The sequence below is a fragment of the Pempheris klunzingeri genome, chromosome 1, assembly GCF_042242105.1.
Source record: "Pempheris klunzingeri isolate RE-2024b chromosome 1, fPemKlu1.hap1, whole genome shotgun sequence".
NCBI lineage: Eukaryota > Metazoa > Chordata > Actinopteri > Acropomatiformes > Pempheridae > Pempheris > Pempheris klunzingeri.
In genome coordinates this window covers 29,497,514-29,508,932 of record NC_092012.1, presented here as the reverse complement: position 1 = coordinate 29,508,932, position 11,419 = coordinate 29,497,514, and the positions used below count along the sequence as shown (strand labels likewise).

The following is an 11,419-nucleotide window of genomic DNA, read 5'->3' as shown; positions in this document are numbered from 1 at the left end:
TTTCCACTCCTGCGGTCAGAGCCTGCAACAGTGTTGATATTAAGGATGAGGGAAACAACAGGAGTTTTTTTACGCTACCCTGAAGTATTTATTGCAGAAGTAATGCATTTAGCAATTAGCTCCATTAAAATGAAGAAACCTAAAGACAAACTTACACAGGGTCTTGCAGTTATCTGCAGTAGGTTTCCTTAGGAACTAAAAAAGGAAGGGTCATTACTTCACTGTGTAGCATGTGAACGTGCATTGGTGCCACAATTGAAAGTTAAACCCTGTAAAATATGCCAATAATCATATTTGGATAAATACACACATATGGAAAAATCAGTCTATTGTATTGTGTTGTGTTCTATTCTCTGAAGTGTGCTCTTTCATTTGATTGAGGCATTTCTTCATCAGAGGTCATACCACGTAGATATGTTAGGTTTAAGTGTGTTTCTACATGCAAAGCATGCACCAAGCAAAGCATGAGAGCGTTGGTGTGATGATGTCATGATTCTTCCTTCTTTTGCTGCTTACATGGTTATCATCCACTACCCTGTGGCCTGTCAAACCCTTTTGAGATTTGTTAAATCATTGGGTTTGTTCTGCGCTGGGAGCAAACCAACCTGGTGGAAGGTACAAAACAGCAGGTAGCAGCAGCCAGTGCTCACATTACACACTGGTCTGCACTCTTGAGCAAAGCATCTCTAGCTATGAGCTGGTTGCCTGGCAACCTCACTGTGCTCGGCTGCTCACCAAAAGAATATTACCCCATGCAACTCCCTCTAAGACTATAAATGATCTAAAACGACAAGCCACAACATGCTGATTAATGGTCTTTGAAGGCCAGCTGTTTCCCCTCTGCTTCCTGTCTTTATGCTAAGCGAACCGTGTCATGATGCAAGCTGCATACTTAACACACAGACACCAGATTCCTTTCTTATGCTCTGATAGATAACAGAAAAGGTTATTTCCCAAAATGTTGAACTATTGCTTTGTGTGAATGTTTTGCCTCTTGTGAGTCTGTCCTGTTTCCAGGTCTCCGTGGTGGAGAGGAGGTCCTGTGGCGTTTAGAGACAGTGTTCCGCACTATTCTGTACACACACCTTCTATTTCCTGTCTATCAGTCCTATTGCTTTTCCTGAAGTTTCTTCCATTTTTTCCCAGGAGTTTTCTGGGGAGTTAGCACTTAACCGAATCAAGGGTGTAAGGATGCCTCGTCCATCCTTACACCCTTGATTCGGATAAGTGAAAACTGCTTTGCATTAGAAATAAGACATGGAGAGACATTAAAACTTCATAGAAAATATAATAAAACACAAGGCGAAAACAAGCAAACAAGTACTTGAGGTTGAAAATTGCATTGAAAAGACAATAAAAAACAACAAAAGCGAGTATAAATGGGCAAGCCACTGAAAGCTCTAATGTTTTAAGCCCTGATTTAGATAAACTGACAGTATTAGCAGACCTCAGCTGTTCAGGACACTTGCTGTACCTGTACCAAACTATATGAGGTATCTGGATGCCTCGTGGTGTACAAGTAAACCAGAAATGCATTTGAGCCCAAGACCACTTTTAAACAAGGAATAGGAGTAACACAGTAATGCCCCCTGAGGAAAAGGTGTGATTTGTGATACTAGGCTGTAGAAATTGACTTGATTTGGCAGCCATGACCAAAAGGAGCAGCAATATAGCCTAATAAAAATGTCCTATGCACGAATAATGTCACAGAAAATGATTCCAAAAAGAATGTGTTGATATGCTTCAAAAATAATTCATAGAAATAATATGAGGTCCTATTTTGACCTCCTCCACCAATACCAGGCTTTCAGTGTCTGCTTCAGGGAGAAACGCAGCCGTCACATAATCCAGACTGAACTTGACACTGGGTTTGCTTCTTCAGCTAGCTCATCACTCACGCCTCTTCACATCTATCATTTCACCAGGATCCCCCAGCTTCTTCTTCTGGCCTTTCTGGGAGCACTTTGTCACAGCCGAGCTATTCCATAGCAGTGTCCCCTGAGTTAAGGAGACTGACCTTCCTGCACGCACAGGACCCTATAAATGGACGGGTTGATAACACACACAGTGACAGCTCATACAGCCACTTATGGCACAAACAATTAAAGGTTGCACATTATGCACAAGTTCATACTTGTGTTTGGGGGTCAGATTTACATATTTACACATTCAGAACAGATTTACATAGTTTAAAAAACATTCTTTTTCTCCTACCAAACATGGCTGCTGCAGCTGTTTTTAGCCTCTTTCTGCAAGAACAGAACAATCTTTGCCTTTGCCTGCAACATTTTTGTGTTATCTGGAGCTGGTGTTAATGAGGAAAAAACCATGACGGGCAGCTAGGTGGATTCAGGAGGTTTTCAGTCCGCCTAGTGAAGATCACATGATCAACACATCCCCTTATGACATCATAAAAGGAGCCAAATCTAAACAGCATGCTTTCACATATATTTACTGAAAGATGCAGCAGTGCAAGTGCATTTTGCATAATATGGGACCTTTAACACCTTGAAATACATATGTATTCCACATGTTTTTACAGAACATATCTGGTTCGTACATGCCATTTACACCCGTCAGATGCTGTCTTGAAGCAGCTGCATGTGTGCTGCACAGGCTGTGGTCAAGACTTCCTCCAAGTTTTCACATTTGTAACCTTCAAACACGCTAGTTCATGCAAATGTCGTGTGTGTCATTAAGGCAAAGACAGACCCTGACACTAGATTTTCAACAAAAGCTTTTTAGCAGTAAGCAGTGACCTTTTTTAGTAGTGTGTTACTGGTGAAAGCCATAAGGACTGTTGTTACACATTATCATTTTTCTTAGAATAACTCTTTCAAGATGAACAAGCTTGTCTCTACGCCCACTTTTTAATTTGTAGCATCTTAATGTGCGAAGTTCAGTTCAGCTGAGCTCACTGTACTTTATCATTAATTAACCCTGGATGGCAGCAGATAAAACAAACACAAAGCACAAGACTAAAATAGCAAAAACCAAGAGGGGCAAAGGTGCGTTTGCACAGTGGCATTAAAACACACACAACCTAATAATGAGTTTTGATTAGTTATAAGATACTTGGCAGGGAACACTGTTTTATCTATTATAATTTCGACCCACATCAAAGGATTTCAGCTCCATAGCAAAACTGTAAATGTAGAATATTTGATGATCTGCAAGTATTCTGGGGAAAATCCCAAATTAACATTTGTTCAATTTAGAAAATCTAAAAAAATCTATAAAAAACCCCACTGGCTGAGCCTCTGATCTTCCTCCCTGGTATCAATCAGTGCTGATGTGTGAGGTTTGTTAGAAGACACACACAGGCAGGCAGACGGTGAAACAGAACAAATCATGCTTTGTAAATAGTTGGCTGTTGGACTGGTCTTTGCTCCAGAGGTAGTATTTTCTGTTGAGGCTGTTGCTTCACTAAAAAACAGAATCAATTAAGTAGTAAGAATAAATGGATTTTTAATGTTCACAGAATAAGATGAAACAGACTCATGAGTGCACCGTCGACAGACAGCGGTACCCTGAGCTGCGTGCTCAGTAGTGGATATTTCATCAGAACATATTTTTTACAGAAGTTTGATCCCACAGTCGTTGAACCAACTGTGTGCACTCAACCCTCATACAAGCTCTAGATCCTTCCCCAGTGCTGTTTTCAGCTGAGGAAGACCCCGATGGGAAGCAGCAAATTTCACTTTCAATTCACCCATTTCTTTTCCACTGAGCCTCTTTACAACTCTGTGCGGCTGTGCTTCATGCCCACTTTCCAGTCGTGCCGTACATCCTGTCATGATAATGTTCTTTCTGTTCTAGGTATGGCTTCTTATCAGGTGAACACATCAATTCATATCCACAAATCTGCATAGTCTGCTTTTATATTGCCTACATTTTAACATATCGAAAAAGTGACTTTTAAGATTTTCTGCTTTGTTTTGATAAGATAGGATGGTAGAGAGATGGGAACATGCAGCAGAAGTACTGAAGCATGCCGATAAACTGACTTCGTACAAAGTTAATCAGATTTTTTATGTTTGGCCTCAGAACTGCAAACAGCATCATCTTCACTTTGGATTTAAAAAGACTAATTTTGATTGATGATTAAAATCTGTTTAACTTGGTTACTGTATTGTAGATAAATTACTGAATCAAAAATAAATACAAAATATAATACTCGCGTCACCCTTTTGAAAATCATTTCGCTGTACATAACCCCTCACATATTAACAAGCTGTTAATATGTGAGGGGTTTGTCAATAGCTTGTCCTGTATTTTAAAGTTTGTCTTGATTTTAAACTTTGTTTAAAAAATTTTAAACTTTGTTTAAAATCAAGTTTGTCTTGATTTTAAAGTTTTATATTTCATTGTCTTTTATGTTGGTGTGTGGTTTCAACATTGAAATACTGCGATACACATTCTGCAAATACTGAAATTATTGCTAAAATACTGTATAAAATATTGTTTAGGATTTTTCAAAAACACTTTAAAGAATGAGGACCTCCCTACAAAATATTCACACAAACGTGCTCGTCTGACTCCCAACAACAGGTGAACATATGCTGATGGGAAAGAGGACCATCGTGTACACAAATGTGTCTTTATTACATGAGTCAAAAATACAGGAGATCCTGAAGGAGTACTGATGCACAGCCTGGATGTAAAATGTTAACAGGTATGCAATATTTTTTTTAATGTTTTTTTTCTGTGTCTCTGAAGGGGGTCAGTGTAGCACACTGAGCACATGCCATTGTTTCTATGGCAGCCTGTAGTTTTCCAATAAATAACAACATATCCCATGAATCTTAGCCATTACCAAACTGTCTAAGTCATAGGAGCTGTGGTTATTGAATGCACTTGTACAAACCAGAGTAGTGGTGAACTCTTATTTAACGTAGAATATGGACTCAGACTTCAGAAAGACATGGCTATTAAGAAGTATGATAAGTTGTCATACAGAGTGCTGTGGACATACAGGAAGTGCTTTGCTTTTTTTCACCTAAATCTTTATTGAAAAACATTCAGACAGACAGTGCTTTGCTCAAGCCTCCACCAAGTGCGCCTGGCTCTGAAGCCCATTTGACATAGTGGCCAAACCGTGTAATTACAACAATGGTGTCCGTCATGTGATGCATTGGGCCCAAATAGACTGGCTGCTGGTAAGTTTTTTGAGAGTCAAAACCCCCGCGAAATGACTCGTTTTCAGAATTTGATAACACTTCTGAAGTTTACAAGAGCCGCACGACTGAATAATTTTATTCCCATATATTATAGGAGGGCTAACAGGAAGTTAGCCGGCTCGGCAGACCCTAGACGCTAGTGCGCATGCTCCACGGGCCCATCAATGCGGAAGATCCGGGTACTTTTATACCCAGGAAGTCGAGCGTTTTTGACTTCATGCGCCACTTTGCAACTTTCATTTGAATGAACGGAGCATCTCGTTTTACGCTGTATCCACTTCTCTTAATACATCCATGTCTTTGCTTCCATTACTTCTGGCAGGCAGCAGACATCACAGACATGCGTAGTAGCGGTGGTCTCTGCTGAACTGTACTGTCACTGGACTGTTTACTGTCCCTTCTGAGATTACAGTGATTGCCGGCGCTGCCTCACCAATCTCTACTCATGTCATGTGTTGATATAATTGTTAATGTTTAACTCCTGGAAAGTTGCATGAAACAAAAAAAACCACACTTTAGATTTCGAAATCGCTTCTCCCCCTGTGTGAACAACCGAAGCCAACACGTACAGAGCACGCTTCAGAGTTGGACATTAAATCCTACTTTTTTTTGTACTTCGCTTGTCCTGAAGTAATTAAAGACAGAATGGCCGCCCTGCGTGCTGCAAAGCAGGCTCTGAGGAGGGAAATAAAGCGACGGGTTGCAGCGCTGAGTGACGAGGAGAAACAACGACAGTCTCTGATAGTTTCCCAGCAGGTAAGGGGGAGTAAACACCGACTGACTATTGGGTCTGCCAGCTAAGACCAAGTGTTACAACAACGAGAGAACGACAGCGCAAACTCCAATACGGTTAAAGAGTATGGTATGGCTAGTGTCAGCCAGGCTGAAAGTTGGAATTTGATTCAAATTACGTACTATAAATCCTGCCGAATTGATAAATCGGCCCAACTACCTCTTACTGAAGTTTTAATTCACGTCTCAGCAGCTACGTAACTGCGGGTGATTAAATTCACTATTAAAGAATCACGTTTTTCAATTAAGTCTGGTCATGCCGACTAGATCAGCAGCTTTTGGTTTTTCAGGGCATGATGGGAAACGCTTGGCTCTCCCTGATCCAATGACCGACTGGTTCAGATGTTAGATCAACAAGATTATACTTCATATCATTTGTTTGTTTCACTGCAGAGATTGTGCACCATGAGAGTTTATTCTATAAACACATGTTGTGTGGCTGATGGTAACTTTTGTCAGTCAGAGAGGTTAAATAGATTCAGTCCATGCAGTTAACGATATAAAACCACATGTCATAAAGTGATGACAGTCTAAATATCAGACAGGTTTGCAATGAGCAATGAACTGTCCTGTATTTCAGCTTTTCACTCTGTGTATTTTGACTATTCAATAGTTTGTTTCTATATTTTAGAAGGCCCATTATTCATCTCTTTGCTAATATGATGGTGTGCTTTACTCAAGAATTCTAGCCCATCTAAAACGTCATGCAGAATAATGGAGTTTTATGGAGATTAAGCCATAATAACGTCATGTTGATCACAGTTGGCTTATATAGCATTTTGATATGCTATTCTGCCAGACACAAGAAAGTAAGTAAAACCACAAACATTGGAGATTGGTCTGATTACATTTTAGTAAGTCAGGATTTGCTCTAATGGGATGTGAGCGTTTGATGTGACAGCTGTTCTCGAACGAGCCTTTTATGTCTTGTCCGTGCAGGGAAAGCACAGGTGTAACTAGTTAACATTAATGACGGTTTCATTTCCAACAAGTGTGTCAGTTGGCCGTGCCAGTGACGGGCAGGGCAGACAGGAAGAGTCCCGGCACTGAAAAACCTAAATGCAGTTAATTACATTATGGGCTTCACCTGTGTGCCAGACAGGTCTGTGCAATGCATTACCATGCAGCCACGGTCACTGTCTAGCTCACTAATTAATACACCCCTTTAAGAACTCACCTATTATAGTAATATGTTTTCAGAATTCTAATATGTGTTGAAATTATCTCCAAATGTTGCACTGTAGTGGTGTTAAATTACAGTGCGCCACTAAAAGTTAGAGATGGTTCAGGTGGAAGGTTGGATTTGAGTTGGTGGGTTCGTTGGATGCACAGGAAGTTCAGCCTGAGAAGACACGTGAAGGGGCAGCAAAATGTAATTCACATTAAAGGATGGGGGAGACGGTGACGACAGAAGTCAGAAGGGTCATGTGACCAGACAGGTTAAACATACTTTACCATAGTTAGGATCACATTTTTCCCTTTTGATCAACTAACTGATTAATTGACTGGTTATTTCAGCACTAGGACATCGCATTCAGTGAGGAGAACCTGTGATGTTAAGTACACCAAAGAATGAAGCTTTCTTATTCATCGATTATGAAAGATTAGAATCTTAATTGTATTTATTTATTCATAATGACCCCACCTCAGTGATTTTAACTCTCTGCTCCTCTGCATTTTCTGCATTCAGCTCTTCAGACACCCCAAGTATGCGTCCTGTAAGCGCATCGCCGTGTTTCTCAGCATGGATGATGAAGTGCGCACGGTGGAAATCATCAAAGACGTCTTTAAAAGCGGTAAAAGCTGCTTCATTCCCAGATATGAGAGCAGGAGCAGCAGCCATATGGACATGTTAAAGCTCAACAGTCTTCAGGACATGGAGACGCTGCCTCTGACATCCTGGAACATCCGACAGCCCGCTGAAGACGACGACAGCAGAGAGGAAGCACTGGCTGCAGGCAAGCATGTAGACACACACACACACGTGCATGCACACTCAAAATATCATCTACAGTGTAGAATTGAATCTGTATAATACTCACAGTACCCACAGGTCATGGAATTTCTGGAAAGTCATGAATTTAGAAAAGTTTATTTCAAACAGAGAATTTAATAAACTGGGGTAAATCATGGAAATCATGCATTTCAGAGAGTGTGCATTCTCAGGTTTGGACATAACTATAAATTATTCCTACGTAATTTTGAATGAAATTATTGAAATAAACTAAATTAAATGTATCTACTTGTAAGCATGTCCCAAGCAGACTTGCTGGATCGGGATCAGGGCTGATTCAGGTGATTTGTCATGGCTGTATTTGCTATAGCCACACTTCTGATCCCCCCCAGTTGCTCCACACGTGCTGGCTGTCCGGTACCAAATTGCTCTGTGGAACAGTGGAAGTGTACGGTTGTCCGAGTGAGCAAACTACAAGTGGACTGTGCAGCAGTTTCAATAACACTAACACATTTCGGTAAATAAGAAAATGACGTCAGTTTGCTTCTATTTTGGCAACATTTTGAGAGTGGACCCCTCGAAACTGCTCGAAAAGCTCTGTTTCCTAACATTCCGCTAATACCTCGCTAATTGTATTGCAGTTCTCAGTAGAAATAGACTAATATTCGGTTCTGTGACAAGAATTTGAGAAAGCGATCGGGGCATCCCTAATGCAAACTACAAACTGTGCAAAACTCCCTAAGATATTTGGCAATGGATGTTTTTGTCTGTACGTGTGAGTAATGTTCAGGTGTCTTTGTCTCCAATCATCCAAAATTAGCATTACGATGCAAAAGGCAGCCCTCAAACAGTGATAAGTCTTTCAGATGAACAAAGAACAGGCTGTCACAAGCTGATGCAGGATCACTTTGACATCTGCTTGGGGATGTCAAGACCCCAGTTTGATGCAGCGATTAAAAGTGCTGAAAATCCATGTGAAGAACCCCGTAAAGTACCAGCAGCTGAGAAACATGTTCAAGAAGACACAATCAGGAGTCATTGTAATTAACTCATAAATACAGAGCTGACTTAATTTGATCCTGATGACTGGTGTCCCATTTGTGATGGAAGACTGTTTCACAGTAGGTTGGTAGTCTTATTTATTTATTTGTTTTGCCAGTCAAAAAATGCTAAATGCATCATACACCCTCACAATGTCTCTCTCACATACACTTTAAGTACAGTTAGAATTAAATGTATTTCTGATCTTTGATTGGATGACCTGTATATCTTTTTGTTTAACCAGAACAAAATGACATGCATTGACCACCAGATAGAGCTGTTGTTCCTCTAAAGAGGTTTTCCCTCTGTCATCGAGGGAATAACTGTGTGCATGGTTACTCATCCACACAGGATGTTCATCTCAACTCTGCATTTAACAGAACACTATTCCTCTATGAGATTCCCTTGGAGGATCAAGTTTGATCATGGTGAACACAAACCAAATGACTGATGCCATTTCTCAATAGCAGCCTAAAATATCAATATTTAAAGACCACCAAAGCTCTAACCTCATATGTTTAGATTTCCTTTGGGTAAATCCAAATGTCTCAGAGCCCAAGGTGATGTCACATAATGTCTCCAGCAAATTCAGAAGTTTGAGAAACTGATTTTTAACTTCAAAAATAGATGGAAAAAAATGTATGCATATATGCATGTATGAATGTTAATGGTGAGGTAAATATAGTCAAACACACACTTTAATGTCTTAACAAAAGAAACCGTAGCTTAGTTGGAGCCTGTAGTGGTTTTACAGTTCATTGGTGGTCATGTTCAAATTCAGGTTCGCTGAACGCAAACCAAAACACTGATTGTTACAGTAATCAGATATTATGTTCATTTTTTTCAGTTTTTGTCCTAATGGTCAGTTTCTAATTATATATAAGCCCACATAAAATGTGACTAACCATGTGGTAGATTATGAGACACTTCACTGGATGTGAAAACTTTGACCTGGTGGTGATAAAAAGTGAGGGGTTCAACAAATTCATCCTCTGAAAACCTCTAAAGCTCCAAAGGTCAACACCAAATTGAATGGGGATCCATGAAATAGCTGTTGGCATATTTCAGCATGGATCAAAGTGGTGAGCCAGCACTTAGACTGACATTTCAAGAGCTGATGAGTTTAATGTCTCCAATGTTTCCTTTTTATATTTGATTTTAACAAAGTCGTTAAGTATTACCTGTGATATCTACAGACATCAAGTACACAGCATTTACAATAACATCTTGGATCAGGTTTGGCTGCTAGCTACCCATGTGTACACACAATCTCCACTGTTTACACTATCGGCTGTCACTGTCCAGGAGGTCTGGACCTGATCCTGATGCCAGGCCTCGGATTTGACCGGTTGGGGAACCGTCTGGGACGAGGGAAGGGCTTCTATGACACCTACTTGGAGCGGTGCACCAGACACGCCAAAGGGAAGCCCTACACAATCGCCTTGGCCTTCAAAGAGCAGCTGTGTCAGGAAATCCCTGTAGACGAAAATGACGTGCTCATAGACGAGATCCTGTATGAGGGTCACGAGTAGCTGATCCATCACCGGTGGTGGTCTATGAACTCAAAACCAGCTATGTTTACTTGCCAAAGTCAGCCATTGGTTTAACCAGACCCATTAAAGCACACTATTATACTAGATATAGTTCCACTGTGGACACTTTGGCTTGTTATAGCAGATATCAGGTGGCAACATGACTAATGCATTAGAATGGCCTGCTGGAATATTTCCACCATTAATGTCATTCATTTCATTAGTAGATTTCCTGCTATGACTTGTCAGATATCATTTGCTATGGCATTTTACATGAAAAGCTACAAATTCATACCAAAGGCTGCATTGATATTTGTGTTTAAATATGATTTGCCGCTAAATACTTAAAATTAGCAGTAATCATTCAAGTGCAAATACAGTTGTATTGGTACATGTAGAATGTTTTAATGCACCTAACAGCTGTCGACCAACTGCTATGGCGTGACTTAGGTTCCATAATTTGGTCACGTGGTGACAACTGAGCCGTCTCCATGACAACTGAGCCAACTCGTTCTGCTGATTAAGACACTAAGATGCAGCTGAAAGTTTGGAGAAAAAGAGTTTTAGATCATTTTGTCAGTTTAGTGTTTGCTTATAGTTTTTGTTTCCACTCGGGTGTCCGTCATTCCCTGTTCAGAATGATGAATGAGCTGGATTTGGCATAAAAAGCTGTTTTCACATTCATCTCATTCGTGTGTACAGATGATTTTGTGACATCACAGCTGGTTTGGAAACCGTTCTAATATGCAACTTACACAAATGTGATGTGAAAACCTGAAACTTCCAATACACATCAGCTTTTCACTTAAGTGTGATTCAGTAGTTAATTATCTTAGATAATTATTTTAAGATTTTTTTCAAACATTTATGTGGAAAAAACAAATCCCAGATTATTATTCCAAGGAGAGCATTTTTATGTA

General features: G+C 40.2%; 1 protein-coding gene across 1 annotated transcript; it reads left to right on the top strand.

Annotated features, from left to right (window-relative positions):
• The first annotated feature begins 5,823 nt into the window (after positions 1–5,823).
• On the top strand, positions 5,824–11,188 carry mthfs (5,10-methenyltetrahydrofolate synthetase (5-formyltetrahydrofolate cyclo-ligase)). Its single transcript, XM_070830682.1, has 3 exons — positions 5,824–5,936; positions 7,663–7,930; positions 10,273–11,188. Exons 1-3 carry the CDS (start codon positions 5,826–5,828, stop codon positions 10,497–10,499), a joined length of 606 nt encoding a protein of 201 aa, XP_070686783.1. The 5' UTR covers positions 5,824–5,825; the 3' UTR covers positions 10,500–11,188.
• Positions 11,189–11,419: the final 231 nt, after the last annotated feature.

Coding starts and splice junctions, on each gene's coding strand:
- mthfs (XM_070830682.1), top strand. CDS start 5,826: ATGGCCGCCCTGCGTGCTGCAAAGCAGGCTCTGAGGAGGGAAATAAAG. Junction 5,937..7,662: donor CTCTGATAGTTTCCCAGCAG/GTAAGGGGGAGT, acceptor TTCTGCATTCAG/CTCTTCAGACACCCCAAGTA. Junction 7,931..10,272: donor AGAGGAAGCACTGGCTGCAG/GCAAGCATGTAG, acceptor GTCACTGTCCAG/GAGGTCTGGACCTGATCCTG.